The 20379-nt window shown below is 36.6% G+C and overlaps 1 protein-coding gene across 5 annotated transcripts in view; it reads left to right on the forward strand.

The window, feature by feature from the left end:
• Positions 1–20048, forward strand: part of Fbxw7 (F-box and WD repeat domain containing 7) — a 101965-nt gene extending 81917 nt beyond the window's left edge. For all 5 annotated transcript variants that reach the window (XM_090356858.1, XM_090356855.1, XM_090356857.1 and 2 more), the window contains 8 exons: positions 5673–5807; positions 7192–7315; positions 8878–9014; positions 10924–11037; positions 12492–12673; positions 14707–14932; positions 16742–16952; positions 18138–20048. In XM_090356858.1, coding sequence (XP_090212984.1) covers positions 5673–5807; positions 7192–7315; positions 8878–9014; positions 10924–11037; positions 12492–12673; positions 14707–14932; positions 16742–16952; positions 18138–18406 — 1398 coding nt within the window. In that variant the 3' untranslated portion in view covers positions 18407–20048. The remainder of the gene's footprint in view (positions 1–5672; positions 5808–7191; positions 7316–8877; positions 9015–10923; positions 11038–12491; positions 12674–14706; positions 14933–16741; positions 16953–18137) is intronic.
• The last annotated feature ends 331 nt before the right edge of the window (positions 20049–20379 follow it).

Genomic DNA, 20379 nt, shown 5'->3' on the forward strand with positions numbered 1-20379 from the left:
GTCTGTCTCTGACTTACCCCAGGTCTCATTCTGGGCTGTACCAAAGGAATGAGTCACTTGCCTAAAGGCTTGTATGTGCAGATATAATTTCATAGTAAAGTGGTGGTGTCAGCTGACCTCTGGTATGCCTGAGGGATAATTAAACTGATGAGATTTCTACAGATACACTGCAGGAGCATTTAACAACATGTTCCTCTTGCATAACAAGCAAAATGGAAGATCCTGCCTCCTTACTGTCCACTTACTGCTCCGGAGGTAGTGATACAGCATTGCTTTGGTCTTAGCTCCCATCTATCCTGACAAGATACTCCCAACTCAAATTTGTAAATTGAATGAGAAACAAATGGTATGCCCTTTTGGATAAAAGAAATTGAAAGACTTCTACTACAAAATAGAAGTGCAAATTAGCAAGGAAAACAAATGGGATTTTTATTCTTTTGAATTTTCAGTAACCTTTGGTACTTTTTTTTTTCTTCATTTCCAGATTGATAATTTTGAAGGAAAGTTCATTTTTCTTTTTAGTTTATGTACTTTGGGTGTTAATATATGCTTTCTTTTCTCAGTTGGCAATTTTAAAACTAGTTAAAGGCATTAATGGCATATCAGTCTTCTTAAATTCAAAGACATTTTGACAGAAGAGTATGTATGACCTACACATCAAAAGCTTTTAGTTCAAATTTTGGATTTGTCCCTTAGTAAAAGGAGAAAGATTGATATGGTGGAAGAGAAACCAGAGTATATGGATTTTGCCTCTTAGGAAGTGGATAATTTTACTGATGTTATGCAAGCACTCCTATTTTCATACTCCATGGGACAAATATAGCACTAAGAATTTGTCAAAAGAAGGAAAATGTAAATTTGCTTAAAGCTTGGAAATACAATGAAGAATCCATAATTTTTTTTCTTTACTAGTCAAATATTTTGGCCCTGCGTTCTCTGATCTTAGAAGGGACTAACACTGGCTTCACATATTATTGTGAGAATCAAAAATTCTTGAAGTGTTACTTGAGTATTTTTATATTGTTTATTCTTTTATGAATGTTATTATGCTTCTTTATAAGTGTATTGCAGCAAGCCCATAAATGTCCTTTAATAGTTCAAAGTTAGTCTAAATATTAAAATGATAAAGTATATAATAACTTCCTTGATATTAAAATAAGATAAAGCCTACTGCACTAAGGATTTACTCATGTTTATACTTAAAATAAATCACGGTATATGCAAAATTTCTATTTAAACCTTATTTTCTAGTCACCAAAAGATTAAAAATTATAGGGTAGTGACAAAAGAGTGAATTTAGTATGACTTTGAGATAGTGTTTTTGTTGGGTTAGTCAGGAATCTTGAGATCTAAGGATCACAGTTCAAAGCCAGCCCAGGCAGTGAAATCTGTAACATTCCACCAAAAAAGCTGTAAGAGGATCTGTAGTTCCAGTGGTAGAGGGCTAACCTTGAGCAAGAAAGCTCAGGTACAGTGCCTAGGTTCTGGGTTACAATATGGTTAAGAAACTTTGCTAAACTTTGCTAAACTTTGCTGGGTTGAGGAAAGTCATGTATTTACAGTGGGCGTAGGGAAAAAAGTAATATTGCCTGTCTTTAATATTAAAATTGGAACAAACTGATTCTTGGCTTCTTCAGGAAGTAAAACAAAAATAATAGCCTTCAAGTTAGATTTCTGATATTGTTGATTAACAGAACTGGCACATAGTAAAATGGGAGTTCTTTTCAATATGACATTCAGGTGCAGTACCACCCAAGGCCTCTTGTTGGATCACTGTCATCCAAACCAGTGATCCTCAGGAACTAGTATGTACATCATCTATGCTTGATTTGTTTTGTTTTAAAATCTTAAATGTCCTCAGCCATATCCTGACTACTAAATCAGACCCTCAGATCTGACTAGTGCTTGGGAACCAAGGTCTTTATTACAGACTCAGATTAAGATACTTGTAGTTCTACAGGTAGTTTCTTAGTAAAGTCTAGGCTCTTGACCACAGTTCAGTGCTCTTTCTACTTTTCTCTGCCTGTGCATATAATTAACATAAAACAAAATGCTATTTTTGTGGTGAATTTTCAAATTTACAATTTAGCTACAGATTGAGATTTTATTTTCTTTGTTATTCTGTTTCTCCGTTATTCTGAAGCTGCCGTGTTTTTCCTAGCCTCTTCAATGTTCCCAATTTTTTTTTTTTACTATGAAAGGCCAAAAGAAGTGCTTTTTTTTTTCTTTTCCAAGACCATTTTTTTTTCCAGACAGAAAATAAAATAATGATCCGTTATCCCTTACTTTCCTTTCCCCAAAAGATACCAAAAAAAAATAAAATAAAATAAAGCCTGAAGAGTTTACACTGTGTCCTAATGAGTGACCATGTCTCCTTTTAAAAGTTGGATTTCCTGAACCATCTTATTTGTATTTCACTATTCCTCATTAAAGGCTGTTAAAGGCTGGTTTTTTGTTTTAGTATGGTTGTTAACTGGAAGGTTTTCAAGTTAATACATACTTCTCTTGCTGCTCAGTCATGTATGTTACAAAATTTGAAACTACTCTTGGAACCAGACCAAGCAAACAAGCCCCAAGGATACCATAAATATTAAAGAATGCATTCTTCGCTGTTTTGAGATAGCATGGATTGTAGTAATCCCTAACTGTTTCAGGATTCATTCACTGACCCTACCCTTATTGAACACTTAATTTGTGTTACATTGTACTTTGGGTCAGGGATATAACAGTTTAAGTAAAACAAATAAAAAGCTTTTTCATGGAGCTTTCATTCTAGTCAGGGGGTGAGGGGGTATGAGTTGAGAGGTTAGAAGTAATTTAAAGTTTTTAGCATACCTGTAATCCCAGCTGCTCAGGAGGCTAAGATCTGAAGATTGTCATTCAAAGCCAGAAGGACAGCAAAGTCCATGAGGCTCAACCTCGAGTTAACCACCACCAAATTTAAGGGGGGGGAAAAAGCCAGAAGTGGAGCTGTAATTGAAGTGGTTAACTATCCTTAACATTAAAATAAAGTGACAGCACCAGGCCCTGAGTTCAAGCCCCAGGACTAGCAAAAAAGCAAAACAAAACAAAAATCCTTTTCAAACCTTTACCAAAAATATGAATTACTTATGTATTGTTTATCCTAGCTTGCTTTCCTTTTCCAATCTACACCCCAGTCTCTAGAAAGTATTTGATAAGAGATATTTCTCAATCTGTGAGCATTTACACTCTGTTTCTTAAATGGCTTTTCTATCCTCTAATATTGTTTCATTAACTCAAAAGAAAATATTAAATATATACAGTTGACTGTCTTAAATGCAATAGTAGATGATATAATATATAAAATAATACATTGAAAGATTTTTTTCATTGTGTTTTTACTATAGAATTGTATCATACTATCAAAATTTAACAATGGATATCGCTAAAAGCTATTTTTAAAGCAGGCATCCATATACAAGTTGATGAGGAAGTCTGTGGAATATATTTTACTATTGAATACTTTTATTAAAGCTGAATTTTTAAGTCAGTATAGTCTCTCACCAAAATGTTCTTATAGTAGTATTCACAAACCCCACATAAATTCTATTCTGGATCTTAAAAGAGATATAAATTAACAATTCAGTGACTGGATACATTGAGATACATACTTAGGGCTGTGTGGAGATTGGTCAGATCATGAAACAGGCTAGTTTTGAGATAGTGCTTTAAATAGTAAATACTTAAGATCTGAAGATCATGGTTCAAAACCAGCCTGGGGGCCGGGAGTTTGGCCTAGTGGTTAAAGTGCATGCCTAGGGGCTGGGAGTTTGGCCTAGTGGTTAAAGTGCTTGCCTAGCATGCTTGAAGACCCGGGTTCGATTCCTCGGTACCGCATACATAGAAAAAAGCCAGAAGTGGTGCTGAGGCTCAAGTGGTAGAGTGCTATCCTTGAGAAAGTCCAAGGACAGGGCTCAGGCCCTGAGCTCAAGCCCAGGACTGGCAAAAAAATAAAAATAAAAAAATAAAGTGCATGCCTAGCATGCACGAAGACCCGGGTTCGATTCCTTAGTACCACATACATAGACAAAAGCCGGAAATGGTGCTGAGGCTCAAGTGGTAGAGTGCTATCCTTGAGAAAGTCCAAGGACAGGGCTCAGGCCCTGAGCTCAAGCACAGGACTGGCCAAAAAAAAAAAAAAAAACCAGCCTGGGCAGACTCTTATCTCCAATCAACTACTCACCCCCCCCCCCAAAAAAAAAAGAGAAGGAGGAGGAGGAAAGAAGGAAGAATAATAAGAGGAAGGAGGGAGAAGGAGAAGGAAGAAGAAAGAAGAGGGAGGAAGGAAGAAGGAGGAGGAGGAGGAAAAAAGAAGAGGAGGAAGGAAGGAAGAAAAGAAGATAAATGCAGTAGGGCCATGGCTCAAGTGTTAAAGCTCTAGTTTTGAGCACAGAGTGGCTCAGGGACAGCATCAGGCCCCGCGTTCAAGCCCTACAACTGACCAAAAAGAATTTTTTTTAAGGTATTTGGAATAAGACTCCTTATATCTTTAATGTGTCTAGCTTGCAATTAGATATTGTACATTATGCAGTCTCCTTGTTTGAGCAAGAAATGGAATGTCAGAATCTAGCTATACTTCCACATTTCATTTGTTCTTTTCTCCCATTTCCATTTGAAAGTAACACATAATAATTCATGGAAGTACGTAGATCAGCTTAGATTTTCAAAAACAAAGATCTGTTCAAAATATTCTTTCACTTAATTATGGGGTTGTTTCAGTTTTACAGTACAGTTATAGAATTCTAACATTTTATTCACACAGTATTTGGATTTTTTTCTTGAATGTTCATAGGTGTTCTTTATTGGGGGAATTAAAAAAATTAATCCTAGTGTTTAATGCAACTCATATTTTGGGGTCAACTCATTCTGGGGTCATAATTATGCATTTTTGTTTTTGTGTGATACAGCACTTTGTTACTCTCTTTAGGTCTTTGTTTATATTCTTATTTTGCTACGAAGTCAGCTACTATATTTAGTTTCTTAAAACAAACCTAAGCCCTTATATTTTGTAGAAGGCACTTGGTAGATGTGCAAGCAATCTAGTTCTTACTTTTTCTTTAAATGATGATACAAATCTCAGTTTCATCTACTAGTGAAAACCTTGTTAAAACCAAAGAATTCTGTAGTGTCCACTGGAAAGAATATAGAGAAAGAAGAATCATTAGTCAGAATATCCTGCTTATTTTGTAACCCAAATTGATATTTCTGGAACAAAATTTTGACATTGAAACCAATATCTTGGTGGTAGATGAACATGTAACAATTATAAATAATACAGAACTGTTTTTTCTTTCAGAATCATGACTTTTTTTTTTTTTTTTTTTTTTTTGCCAGTCCTGGGCTGAAAACTCAGGGCCTGAGCACTGTCCTTGGACTTTCTCAAGGCTAGAGCTCTACCACTTGAGCCTTTCGCGCATGCAAGGCAAGCTCTCTACCACTAGGCCAAACTCCTGGCCCAGAATCATGGACTTTTTAAAAAAAAGTTTTCGCAAAAGGTGGCAAACTTAGTTAAACTGAATCATTACTCTATGTCTTGTACCCACACTTTTTATAATAGTTGCCTTATTTAGACATGGCTGTGGGTGATAAGAGTTTTGTGAGTTTATAATTTGAGGCATCTGTTAAAATAGTTTCTAATTCCTGTTTGGTAGAGCTGGAGTGGACCAGAGAAGTTGCTTGCTTTAGATGAGCTTATTGATAGTTGTGAACCAACACAAGTAAAGCATATGATGCAAGTGATAGAACCTCAGTTTCAACGAGACTTCATTTCCTTGCTCCCTAAAGAGGTGAGTTTCCTTCCTGTTCACCAATTTCTCTTCAGTGCATGGAGACAATGGACTTGTCTCAATGGAGATTTTTCTATTAGTGAAGGAGATTTTACATGTTGATTTAGGGGATGTACTTTTAACATCTTATTTGTTCTAGTTTATTTTTTTTTATTCTTGTTAATTACCAAATTTCTTCTTTAATCAGATAGACTAAAGCATGGACTTGAGCTTAACAAATAAAATGCAATATAGATGTGTATATATGTTATGTGTATATAGAAAAAGTGTCAGTGTACATAATATATATATATATACCTTTTTACTATAAATAACATCTATATACTGAATGGTCTTGGATAGACAAACATCTTTTTCATGAAGTTTTTCATGTTCATCAGTGTTAAACAGAATACTACTGGTTAATAATATACTGTGAATATGAAAAGTACCAGTAAATGATTAATGATGACATTCATAAAGTGATTGATAGGGTGTAATATCATATAATTCCTATTTAGCTTCAACAGAATAATTCAAATCATGCTTTATTCCATGTATGACTTTTGGCCCTTTAATAATTCTGTTTAATCCTTGTCATTTAATTAAAAAATAAACTTGATTGTTCTGTTGATTTTAACTGAAATTTAAATTCAGTATGACTACTCCAATAAGCATGTTCAGTAGCTATCATCCCATTAATTTTTCCTTTATTATTCACTACAAGAATTGTAAATGAAAATGTCAGAGCACTAGTATGCGAAAGGGCTAGCTCAAATACATACACTCCACATGACTTGTCAAAAAATCCTCATAAACATTGTAAAGTAACTAGAACCTATTACTTTCACTTGCTTATGGAATGATTTAATGATAGGCAGCAGTTTCCATGCTTGTAGTTGTAGCTACTTTGGAAGGCTCAGATCCTATAGATCACCATTTGAAGTCAAGCTTGAGTAGGAAAATCCAAAAGACTTAGCTCCAATTAATTAGCAAAAACCATGAGGCTGGAGGCATGACTGATATGATGGAGTGCCAGGCATGAAAAAGCAAGCAAGAGGTGCTGAATTCAAGCCCTGATACAGGCAAAATAAACACATATGTACGTGTGTGTGTGTGTGTGTGTGTGTGTGTGTGTGTGTGTGTGTGTGTATATATATATATAAATATACACACACACATGTTGAGGCTCACAGAGCAAAGGCAGATGTGTTCAGTCAGTATGTTTTAGAAGTAAATAGTAGAGTGGGTATTTTTAATTTAATTTGTTAAGATTGAAGTTATACCTTTCATAGTTTTAGAAATTGTAATTTAAAATCACATTCACATGTAAGTATTCTGTGGAGAGCGATTAACCTTTCTATAATTTTTTTTTCATATGCGTATATTATGCCCTTTCCCACAGCTGGCGCTTTACGTGCTTTCATTCCTGGAACCCAAAGACCTGCTGCAAGCGGCTCAGACATGTCGCTACTGGAGAATTTTGGCTGAAGACAACCTTCTCTGGAGAGAGAAATGCAAAGAAGAGGGTAAGGTTCACAATTGTAGAGAGAGTTTGTGTTTTGAAAAACAAGTAGACAAAATTAGTTTCATATGCAGATACAAGAATGGAACTCCATTCACACTCATCTACTTGGTTCTTACTGTGTAAGGTAAAGGACAATCCAAGGGAAGGAAGCTCACAGATTGTGTTACCAGTCGCACACCCACATAATTTCCTCCCACTGAATAGTGCCTAAGAAGTAGGCCTTTGTGAAGAAGGGGCTAGCCTTCCTTGCCCAGCCATTTTCTTCCTGCCATAAGAGCTTGTAGTCCCTGAACACTTTTTTTATCTTCTTAAATCCTCTTACTTAGAAGAGTAAATACTATATACATTAATTAAAGCAAGAACTTTTTTTTCCAGAATCCATCTAGAAAAAAACAGGTGTAAAAATTTTACACAATTTTGGCGAAAATGTGTAAAAATACTTTTTCTTGAGTATAATTTTTGTGAAGAATCATAGAGGTAGAGGTCTGCTGTGAGGGTGACTGCCATTTGTGGTGGTATAGGCAGATGGGAAGCATTGATGGTGTCCATATTTTATAAGGCTTTCAGGTTTAGACCCAGTCTGGGACTTAGTTTAATAGGGAAATCTTCATCTATAGTGTTCTATACACGCAGTGAAACATGGATTGCTGCCTGAACTTTTCTTCTATGATCATGTTTTCATGTCTTTTAAAATATTTTGATAATTTTTATAGTATAAAATGTATTTTAATGATTCAATTCCATGATCTTAATTGTATTCACATTTTTGCACAGCAATCATCATCCATCTCCAGAAATAATTCATTTTGTTTAGCTGAAACTCTGTTCCTATTAAATAATAACTAATTCTGAGTGTTCTAGATACATGAGATAGGTAAAACTCATACGATATTTGAGTTTTTGTTTTTGTAATTAACCTTACTTCATTTGACATAGTTAATTTTCAGGACTCTTCATTTGTATCCAAATTCCCTTTTTTTAAAAAAAATACTGAATAATAGCCCATTGTGTACATATATCATGTTCTGTTTGTCCATTCATCTGTTAACAAATATGTGGATTGCTTGCACATTTTGATTGTTATAAATAGTACTGCTGAGGGCATAGGTACCTGAAATTGCCAGCTCATGTACATTGAAACTTTTTTGAGGAAGCATGTTATTAATTTCCATAGTAGCTACACCAATTTTCAGTTATACAAACCAGGCACAAGCATTCTAGGCACTGTATGTACATCTTCACCAGTGTCTGCTGGAATCGTGATGAAAGGAATGGAGCAATATATGAGCCATGCTATGTACCCACAGACAGGGTTAGAAATTGGACAGGGCCCTGAAGTTTACTGGTAGAGCCTAGCACTGGTTCTCAAGAACTTCAGTTGGGCCATCACAGCAGGAGACTGAGCCTCCTTGAAGCAGTTCTGGTTAGGTCCAATAACCTGTACAGATGTCTAGTGAGTGTCCTTCTCACCGGGATGTCTCCTGGGGAAATATGTGTGATTATAAGATACATTGTGAAATATGTAATTATTAGTGGAATTCTGTTGAACTTTTGACACTTCAGGGATTGATGAACCATTGCACATCAAGAGAAGAAAAGTAATAAAACCAGGTTTCATACACAGTCCATGGAAAAGCGCATACATCAGACAGCACAGAATTGATACGAACTGGAGACGAGGAGAACTCAAATCTCCTAAGGTAACTGAATTGTTGCACAATGTAACAAAGGCATTAATCAGTGGTAGAACCTAATAAATTGTTTGATTTCTTAGAAGAAAGTGTGACCTCTGTGAGAAAAAAAAGTTAACCATGGTAGGTTACACCCATAATATCTGCTACTGTTGCTTTGGAGGTAGAAGAAAAGGACTGAAGGATTAAATGAGTAGTTTGAACCAGTCCAGGCAAAAAGTTAGACCCTTGCATCTTAGCAAACAGACTGGGCTTATTGGTTCATACCTGTAATACTAGCTACAAAGGAGATGTAGGAAGGATTGTGATCAGCAGCCAACCTGAGCAAAAGTAAGCACTTCCATGTGGAAAACAAACTAAAGGGCTGGGACATGGCTCAGGTAGTAGAGAGCCTGCTAAGGAAAAGCCCTGAATTTAAACCAGAATACTGCCACCCCCACCCTAAAAGCTTCCGTATATTGAAATAATGGAAAGTGTAATTCACAGTATTCCTGTATTGATAATTTTTTCACTTTTAAACAACAAATTTTACTTGAATCAAAAATGAGAGGAATGTAATTTATGTAAAGGAAAATGCAAGAATATCCTTATAAATTTTATTGTGTCATACGCATTCTCCCTACGTGGTTTTTTGTTTTTGTTTTTGTTTTTTTTTTTTGCTAGTACTGGAATTTGAATTTGTAGCCTTGTGCTTGCTCTGCTTGCTTGCTTGGCATTCCAGCATGTAAGCCACACTTGCAGCTCATTTTTTTGTTGATTATTTTGGTGACAGAATCTTTCTGACGTTTGTACCTAGACTGCTCTCAAACCTTGATCCTCTAGATCTCAGCCTCTGGCTTAGCTAGTATTACAGGTATGGAGCCTGGCTCAAATATGATTCTAGTTTTCTGTCTTACAGTGTTTCAGAAAATGGCGGGGGGGGGGGTAATGCTTGAAATTCTTAAACTTTTTTTTCCTTTTTTTTTTTTTTGGTCAGTTATGAGGCTTGAACTCAGGGCCTGGGTGCTGTCCCTGAGCTCTTCAGCTCAAGGCTAGTGCTCTGCCACTTTGAGCCACAGTGCCACTTATGGTTTTCTGGTAGTTAGAAATAAGAGTTTCATGGACCTTCGAATCCAGGCTGGCAGACACAAAAGTCTCTGAAACTCTCCAGGCTGGCTTTGAACCAGCCTCAGATCTCAACCTCCTGAGTAGCTAGAATTACAGATGTGAGCTACCAGTGTCCAACTTTAGATACACTTATATAATGAGGGAAGAAGCCAGTTGAGAAGATAAGGTGAATTGATATGTGTATGTGAGCCATAAATTGAAAAAAAGATGATAGTTACTATTGACTTTTGGTTAAATGATTTCTTTTATTCTTGTGCTTATTTACAATTTGCAAATAAAACCAAATTCTTGGGGGCCGGGAGTTTGGCCTAGTGGTAGAGTGCTTGCCTAGCATGCACGAAGACCTGCCTGGGTTCGATTCCTCGGTACTCCACATACATAGCAAAAAGCCGTAAGTGGTGCTGAGGCTCAAGTAGTAGAGTTCTAGCCTTGAGAAAGTCCAAGGACAGTGCTCAAGCCTTGAGCTCAAGCTCAGAACTGGCAAAAAAAAAACCCAAATTCTTTTGGTTTAAACAGATAAAATAGATGATTATAAAATACATTATGGTTGAACCATCTTTATGAGTTTTTGACTCAGACTTTAAAAGTGGATATTTCAAATGTAAGTAATAGAATATGGAATAATAAAATGTTTAATGCGTAATTTATCAGCTAGGGAACGGAAAGGTGGTGCTTCATACCTTATATAATTTAATTCTAGAAGTAGACTACAGATTATTGTTCCTGTTTATGACTTCATTTTTCTTTCTCTCACAAGTTGTAAAGAACACAGCGTGCTAGCGTGTCTCTAACATGTACCTCTACCTGACAGGTGCTGAAAGGACATGATGATCATGTGATCACATGCTTGCAGTTCTGTGGTAACCGAATAGTTAGTGGTTCTGATGACAACACTTTGAAAGTTTGGTCAGCAGTCACAGGCAAAGTAAGTTGACTTCTTTCGGCTCGTTATCAAGTCACCATTGTGCATATATGCATCTTAGAGGAATAACGAGCAAAAGACTTGAGCCACATTTGTTTTATCAAGGTTTCTAACTCTGCCTTTCCTTTGTATTTAGGAAAGTCACCTTGGCACGATAGATGATATTTACCATGATAGGAAGCTATTAGGTTTTCTTTTGCCTTTTTAATTTAGGAATCATAAGGATGTTCGGGGCCAGGCGTTTGGCCTAGTGGTAGAGTGCTTGCCTTGCGTAGCATGCATGAAGACCCAGGTTCGATTCCTTGGTACCACATACATAGAAAAGCCGGAAGTGGTGCTGTGGTTCAAGTGGTAGAGCACTAGCCTTGAGGAAACCCCAAGGGTAACGTTCAGGCCCTGAGTTCAGTCCGCAGGACTGACCAAAAAAACGGGGGGGGGGGGGGGTGGTATTCAAATTTGCCTTTTCCTTGGCCTATTACTTCTCACCTTTCTCTTCTACATTATACTATATTATTTCTGAATGTTTTTCAAAAAGTATGGTTGAAAGATACTTAGCTCATCAACAAAGAAATTTACAAGGAAAACTGTAATTTTGAAGTTAATTATGTCAATCTAGAGTTACCTCTAGTTTTAGTGATAATGGAAGTTAAGAAAGGAGGGTAGATGTTTAAATACAGGTGTGAAGGAAGAAGCAGTTTAAGGAATAGCTTCACTTCGCATATTATTCCTTAATGATTAGTAAATATTTTTATCTTTCCAAAGGAGAATATTGTCACGAATTAAATAGTTGATCATCTAAAAACTAATAGAAAGTGTGAAAAAAATCTGCTTTGAAAGTCTCTTTTACTGTTTTGCTTCTTGGACAAAAATCTTATAAATATTCCAAGTCAGATGGTAAAAATTTTTAAAGCAGCTTCATATTTGCATGGTGTAATATTAGTTTTGGATTTATTTCGGTGTCTTAATATCTGTCTTTACTTGTCTAGAAGTAGCTTGTCTGGCTCCTAACTACTGCCTTGGGCAGATTCAGATGAAATGTGGTATGGAGCCACACCCTACTCACTTGGTATTTTTTCACTGATTCTATTCCCAAGGAAGAAACTAAGTTGCAGTTTTACATATTTCATTAAGGAGGCCAGGCTGTAGCTATCATACTTTGCTTTCCTCTGAATATGTTTGCTTTCATTCATATGTTTTATAGCATGTGATTTTTATCATATGTGATTCTTATCATGTGTTTCATACCATGCTTGCTTTCTGTGTGTTTTGCTTGTGTATCCATGTAAGTATATGATGTGACTGAATGAACAGAACATAGTGATAGGGCCATGTTGTATTGATGTACATTTTTTTTTTCCGTCAGGACCAAATGGAATAAATAACTTACTGCAAATTTTAATGAGCTGTTGCTATAATGTTTGAATTTTCTACCCCACATTAATCAACTTTTTTTCCAGTGTCTGAGAACATTAGTGGGACATACAGGTGGCGTATGGTCATCCCAGATGAGAGACAATATCATCATTAGTGGATCCACAGATCGGACTCTCAAAGTGTGGAATGCTGAGACTGGCGAATGTATACACACCTTGTATGGGCATACTTCTACTGTACGTTGTATGCATCTGCATGAAAAAAGGTAAAGAACATCCCATCATGGCTGGGATTTCTCCCTATCACTTGTGAATTTGGGGCATTTCTTTGTGGCATTACTGAGGTAGTGATAATGACCTCTTAAAATTAGACTTTAATTATTAGACTGCAGATATTTCTAAACTAAGAGAATCAGCCAGTATTGACATAAAACTGGGAAGTTTTCAAATTTCCTTCCTTATTTGATGGTGTTATGGGCTTCCTTCTTGAAGTTCATCCTAGTCCTGTTTATTTTTCTTTGATTCATCTTCAAAAAATTCATTTTCTGTCTTAATATTCATATTTTTGAAAGTATGAAAAATGGAGTCACTCAGGCTTCTAAGTCTTTTGAATTACCTACCCACCTTACCCCCTACTTCATTGAGACAAAAGCTGAGACTTGTGGCTTTTTTTTTTTTTTTTTTTTTTGCCAGTCCTGGGCTTGAGCTCGGGGCCTGAGCACTGTCCTTGGACTTTCTCAAGGCTAGAGCTCTACCACTTGAGCCTCAGCACCACTTCCGGCTTTTTTCTATGTATGTGGTACCGAGGAATCGAACCCGGGTCTTCATGCATGCTAGGCAAGCACTTTAACCACTAGGCCAAACTCCCGGCCACTTGTGGCTTTTAATATCATCACCTGTCATGGGAACTCGTGGCACAGCTTTAGAATATGGTCTTTTATATAGCAGGAAGCATCACTGTCCTCGCTTTAAAAGATTTTTGGAGCCTACAAGTGTAGGCTACTGAATTGAGGAAGAGAGCCTTAGTCCTATTTTAAGATGGTTTCAGCCAAACCAGACTCTCCACTCTCTTTCCCAGTGCTGACAGTCCATCATGTTTTCTGTTTCATTTGTCACTGAAGTTCTCTTTAGCCTGACATGTAGTACTACATGTCTATGATCCCAGCACTCAGTATACTGAAATAGGAGGATTTTGAGTTCAAGGCCAGCCTGGGCTACATAGTAAGAACCTGAGTTTCAAAGAATAAAAACAAAACAAAATAAATCTCTGTACTGTAAATACACAGCACTCTTTACCTATAAATTTGTCCATATCACCATTCCATTCCACCATTACAATAAGAAGACATCCTTCTGAGTTGTGACATGCAGAAGAAAACTCTTTTGCTCATAATTTGAATACTTAGTGTACAATACAGTTTAAATTGGGGGGAAATTATCAAGAGATCTTGCATTTCACTTCTAGTTGTATTCAGTCTCTCAGTGCTTCAGTGTCCACTCTTTCAAATGTGGAAATTGGTATTTGTCAATTAGGAATGATAATATTTTGGGTTTTCAGCTTTGTTTTATAATCCAGAGATAATTGCATGATAGAAATCATTCTAGTTTTCAGAACTTTAATCATGTTAGGCCAGATTTTTAAGGAATTTCTATAGCTTCTACGGGTGTGTCTTTGTCACTGTAACCTATTGGATGTTTATAAATTTAAACATAAGTACAAACATATTTTCCTTTAACCTATATCGAAATCTGGTACATTTTACCAGTATATAAAATGTAAACATTACGTATAACTTTCTGAACCCCAAGTTTTGGTTATAAATTTGATTCTTTGGAGGAACCTTAATTGAATTTTTTACTTAGTTGCAAAGGTAGGAAGTGTTCATATTGAAATTTAAGGAAACAACAAAGAACATTAAAATTTTGTTGTTTAAAATAATACTTGCATTAATATTTGCATATGTACCCATTGCCATTTTATTTCTAAAATATTTATATTGAGAGTGGCCTTTTAAAAAAAAATATAGTAACAGAGGTTTTTTCAAACTCTGTTCCATGGAACCTCCAGGTGCTAGAACACAAGGTCCAAGTCAAGGAACCAACCAGGTAAAATTCTTGGCTTCTCCACTTCCCATTCCAATCTGAGTTGACTCAATATTGTATTTATATATGAAAGTTTTAAATAAGATTTCTTGTGAAAAACAGATGTTGCTGCCTAAGAACGGAAAAAAAATCTGACTTCATTGTTTTTTCTTGTTACTAAAAATTCTAATGTATCCTTTTCTCTTTCCCCTTACAGAGTTGTTAGCGGTTCTCGAGATGCCACCCTTAGGGTTTGGGATATTGAGACAGGCCAGTGTTTACATGTCTTGATGGGTCATGTAGCAGCAGTCCGCTGCGTTCAGTATGATGGCAGGAGGGTCGTTAGTGGAGCATATGATTTTATGGTGAAGGTGTGGGATCCAGAAACAGAGACCTGTCTACACACGTTGCAAGGGCATACTAATAGAGTCTATTCATTACAGGTAAGAGATCTTATCTCTCCACTCCTTTCATATTCTACTGATGAATCATAAGATTGTTCTACTCTGTCAAATAATCTGTCATCTTGCTCATTCAATTGAATCCTGTAAAGATGAAAAATGAATCCAGTTAAACTATAGTTTACATATACATTTTACATATGCTAGGGATTTGAACTTAGTGCTCAGCCATATAGCTTTGTTTCACTTTTCACAGGGAAGATGACTAAATCAGAATCCTCCTATGTTAGGCTTCTCATTGTTGCTAGGATCACTGGCTGCATCTCGCTTCCCTGCCTTAGATACTGAGTCTCATGGACTTGTCCTCTAGAATCTGGCCTGGCACCATGATCCTCTTCTGCTTCCCATGCTATGAATTGAGAAGAAATCTTTTGAATCTTCACAGATTGACCTCAAACTGTGATCTTCCTTTTCTCAGTACCTAGGATTATAGACATGAGCCACCAACGCATAGCTTGTTTACATGTTTATAAAATTGGCCTGAACAAAACTAAATTTCAAAACTAAGTGGTTTCAGTTATGCTATCTATCCTCCAAAAGTGTAACTTGAAGCATTGGGACTATACATTTTGCTATATAAATTAATAGTCTCATAGGAAAATAACTTAGATTTTAATAAACTCCTTAGAAGAAGATTAATGTGGCCAATAGCTGAAAGTTGATGGAACATGCAGTTGTGATCCTGTCCCCATTCAGAGAAGCAGTAGAGCCTTTCTGGTTGGTAGCCATGAAGGAAATTTGACTAACCTAATTGGTTGTTGTTCATATTTCATGATCATTAACTAGACTAATAGCAAATTTAGAAAATGGGTATTACATTTCTTTAAAAGACATCATTTTCCCTTTAAATTTTTTTTTGTTACTTACATACTACCAGTTACTACTTATTAATGATCAGCAAATTAGTACATAATCCCTGTGCTGACATTGCTGTTCTTAGGGTATTCATTTCATAATTGATAGGGTAATCTCTATGCCAGGAAATAGTGATATCATATAAAATATTAAATGTTGATTAAATTTGAAGGAGAAAGAATTGGATGCCACTGGCTTTTTTTTCCATTTTGATTTGATGATAGGCTCAGAACCTAAATGAATATAACATTCCCAAAACAAACCACTCTCTGAGAAAAGAGATGTCCACGTTATTATATATGTCTAATGGGCACTGACAGATAATTATTGACTTTTGATGTGACTAGGAAGCTAGAGAAGAGACAGGTGTACAGCCTGCGTTGTTACGAATGTCACCTGTTCTAATTCCAGATACCATTATCCTTCATACATTTCTAATTAGCATTAGCTTCCTGTAAACTACCTTTATTTTACATATTTTTTCATAGAACTTGCTTTTGAACATGATGAAAGTTATGTTGAGCCCTTTCAATGCCTCAGGTGCCGATCAGCACACCTCTTCCCTCAAGTTCAGGCAGGAAGTAAAACTCAGAGGGCAATCCTCGCTCATTAGTCCATGGGACATAGCTGCCAAGTTGGGACCACGTGGTTAATTTCAAGATTCTGCTTCCTTGTTTCTGCCTTCAGTTTGAAACTACTGGGCATAAAAAAAAATAGCATTTATGAAAATGGTGTCCTGGAAAGTACACTGGCAGTTGCTTGATGACAAGGACAATAGTCAGTCTTCTATACTTTGCTAGAATTGTGCTTTCTTTCAACCTTAACTGTTGTCCATGTGCTTTCTTCCCATACTAGGAATAAGTCAATAACTGACAAAAAATAAAATCAAAAAAAATCTTATCTACACTTCTTTCTAATACATTGTGTCTGTTGTAGTTTGATGGCATCCATGTGGTGAGCGGATCTCTTGATACATCAATCCGAGTTTGGGATGTGGAGACAGGGAATTGCATTCACACATTAACAGGGCACCAGTCCTTAACAAGTGGAATGGAACTCAAAGACAATATCCTAGTCTCTGGGAATGCAGATTCTACAGTTAAAATCTGGGATATCAAAACAGGACAGTGTTTACAAACATTGCAAGGTAAGTACTAGTTAAACTTTGATTGTAATAATCTCAAATGCCATACTCAGGAGGGAAAGCTTGACAGAGCTGTAGTATCACAGTATTATTAACTTCACACAAAAAGCTTAATAGTGAAAAGGTGATGGGGACTTTTCTTTTCCAGTACAAAACTAGGTTACTATAACTTGTTTGACTTTGTGTTTTTAATAGAAAATGGTTTAATCAGTTCCTATGTGTTGACTTTGCTTAGCCTTAAAGAAAAGTGAGAATAAGCTGAGCGCCAGTGGCTCACGCTTATAATCCCAGCTACTCAGGTTGCTGAGATCTGAGGATTGAGGTTCAGGCCAACCTGGGCACTAAAGTTCATGAGACTCATATCTCCAATAAACTGTGGCTCAAGGAGTAGAGTGCTAGCCTTGAGCTGAAGAACTCAGGACAGCACCCAGGCCCAGAGTTCAAGCCCCATTACTGGGGAAGGAGGGAGAAAGGGAGAGAAGAGCTAGGACGAAAAGTAGTAGTAACATACTCATTGTTTTTTGAATTTCAGCCTTGCTGTTTAAAACCTGCTCTGGCGTTTACTTAGTCACCTATTTAAACTAATGAAAAGCGTAACAGTGACCTTTGAGTTAAAAGACGGCTGCATCATTTCTATGTGATGAGGCACAGCCTGTAGGGCTCTTCATGGTTAACCTTTTCTGTTTTCTAGTCAGAACTCTCAAACTGTTTTCAGTGAAGCCATCTGGCGGGTATCATGGTAGCCTTCTTGGTGTTGCTTTTGCCTCTTCCTCCCCTTGAGTTTTAGTGTTCATTCAGCTTTCACCTTGACTGGTCAATTCGGAATAACAGGCAATAGATGCCTCATACTCATTTGTCCCTCAGCAGAATACAGAAAATTTCATGTACTGTCATTGCCAGGCAAAGCTCCCTGCCACACAGCCACAGAATGAAACATGTGTCTGGTAGCTAACCAAGCTTCCTGGAAGACAGAACTCTTGAAAGATAATGTTTCAGTTACAAATAGCTACCAGATTTTTTTGCATCCATGCTGATCCTAAAATACTTAAGAACAAGTTTCTAAGTATGCAGCATTTTAAGTGTTGCATTTAGTGTATATTGTAATGTAAAAAGTCTACAAATTATAATGTAATAAACCCATAACTAGGACTTCTAACTAGTAATTAAATTTCTTTGATTTTTGCCTAGGTCCCAACAAGCATCAGAGTGCTGTGACCTGTTTACAGTTCAACAAGAACTTTGTAATTACCAGTTCAGATGATGGAACTGTAAAACTATGGGACTTGAAAACGGGTGAATTCATTCGAAACCTAGTCACATTGGAGAGTGGGGGCAGTGGGGGAGTTGTGTGGCGGATCAGAGCCTCGAACACAAAGCTGGTGTGTGCAGTTGGGAGTCGGAATGGGACTGAAGAAACCAAGCTGCTGGTGCTGGACTTTGATGTGGACATGAAGTAAAGAGCAGAAGATGAATTTTGTCCAGATGTGTAGACGATATACTCCCTACCCCTCTCCCTGCACAAAAGAAAAAGAAAAAAAAAAAGAAAAAGAAAAAAAAGAAAAAAGAATAAAAAGAAAAAAGAAAAGAAAATGGAAAAAAAAATCCCTTGTACTCAGTGGTGCAGGATGTTGGCTTGGGGCAACAGATTGAAAAGACCTACAATTCAAGAAGGAAGAGAGGAACAGACAACAAATGTAACTGACAGGAAAGGCGTCTATCAGCTGTCTCTTTACATGAAAGGCTTCACTTTTGACTGAGGGCAGCTTTGCAAATTGAGACTTTCTAAATCAAACCAGGTGCAATTATTTCTTTATTTTCTTCTCCAGTAGTTATTGGGCAGTGTTAATGCCGAAATATTGTTACTGTCACCTAGCAAAGAGCTACTATAATAGCAAAACAAGTACTGGTTGGCTTTCTAACTAGAGAGCATCTGCAACAAAGTCATTTTTCTGAAGTGGAAAAGCTAAAAAAACAAAATTACTGTGAATTGTTTTGTACAATTATCATGAAAAGCTTTTTTTTTTTTTTTGCCAACTATTGCCAATGTCAATCAATCACAGTATTAGCCTCTGTTAATCTATTTACTGTTGCTTCCATTGACACTCTTCAACGCATATGTTGCTCAAAGGTGGCAAGTTGTCCTGGGTTCTGTGAGTCCTGAGATGGATTTAATCCTTGACGCTGGTGCTAGAAGTAGGTCTTCAAATATGGGATTGTTGTCCCACTCCTGTACTGTACTCCAAGTGGCCAAACTTATTTATGCTGCTAAATGAAAGAAAAAAAAAGGCAAATTATTTTTTTTTATTTTTTTTCTGCTGTGACGTTTTAGTCCCAGACTGAATTCCAAATTTGCTCTAGTTTGGTTACAGAAAAAGACTTTTTGCCACTGAAACTTGAACCATCTGTGCCTCTAAGAGGCTGAGAGTGGAAGAGTTTCAGATAATAAAGAGTGAAGTTTGCCTGCAAGTAAAGAATCGAGAGTGTGTGCAAAGCTTATTTTCTTTTATCTGGGCAAAAACAAAAACAAAAAACAAAAAAACACATTCCTTGGAACAGAGCTGTTACCGCCTGTTCTGCGGAGAGACTTTTCTTTTTTGAGGGCTGTGGTGAATGGATGAACATACAAAATAAAACTGACAAATATTTTAAATATATAAAACACAAAGTTAAAATAAAGTTGCTGGTCAGTCTTAGCATTTTACAGTATTTGGGAAAACAACTGTTACAGTTTTATTGCTCTGAGTAACTGACAAAAAGGAACAATTCAGTCTCTGTAGTGAAGGTGTCACATGCAAACCAGCGCAGTGAATGAAAAGTCAGATGGTTTGCCTCATTCTCCAGGAGCCACAACTCAAGCTGAACTGTGAAAGTGGTTTAACACTGTATCCTAGGCGGTCTTTTTTCCTCCTATTTTTTTTGTTTGTTTTATTTATAGTCTGATTTAAAACAGTCAGATTCAAGTTGGTTAATTTTAGTTATGTACCAACCTGACATGATGGAGGAAAGCAACCTTTAAAGGGATTGTGTCTATGGTTTGACTCACTTAGAAATTTTATTTTCTTATAACTTAAGTGCAATAAAATGTGTTTTTTCATGTTAGTATGCCTGTTTTCTTCCACTGAGATAATATCGTTTCATTGTAAGTATTTAGGACATATTTCTAGTATTTCAGAAGCAAAGTCTTGGCTTATTTGTGCTCTATACTGTGACAGAAATCAATACATCCACAGAAATCAATACATCAGCTAGTGTTAAGGGCAGTGTGCTGCAGATACAAAGTTTACTTCTCTCTTTAAACAGCAAGTAAGGGGGATTCCATTGTGCTTTCCTCTGAATATTGCATCAGGTCTCACAACTGGTTCCTTCAGAGTCAACTGTTGATTATAGCTAGAAGTCCTGTAAATTCATTTTTAGAATTCTGCCCGCACTT

Source organism: Megascapheus bottae, chromosome 23 (genome assembly GCF_031878675.1).
Source record: "Megascapheus bottae isolate mThoBot1 chromosome 23, mThoBot2.hap1, whole genome shotgun sequence".
NCBI lineage: Eukaryota > Metazoa > Chordata > Mammalia > Rodentia > Geomyidae > Megascapheus > Megascapheus bottae.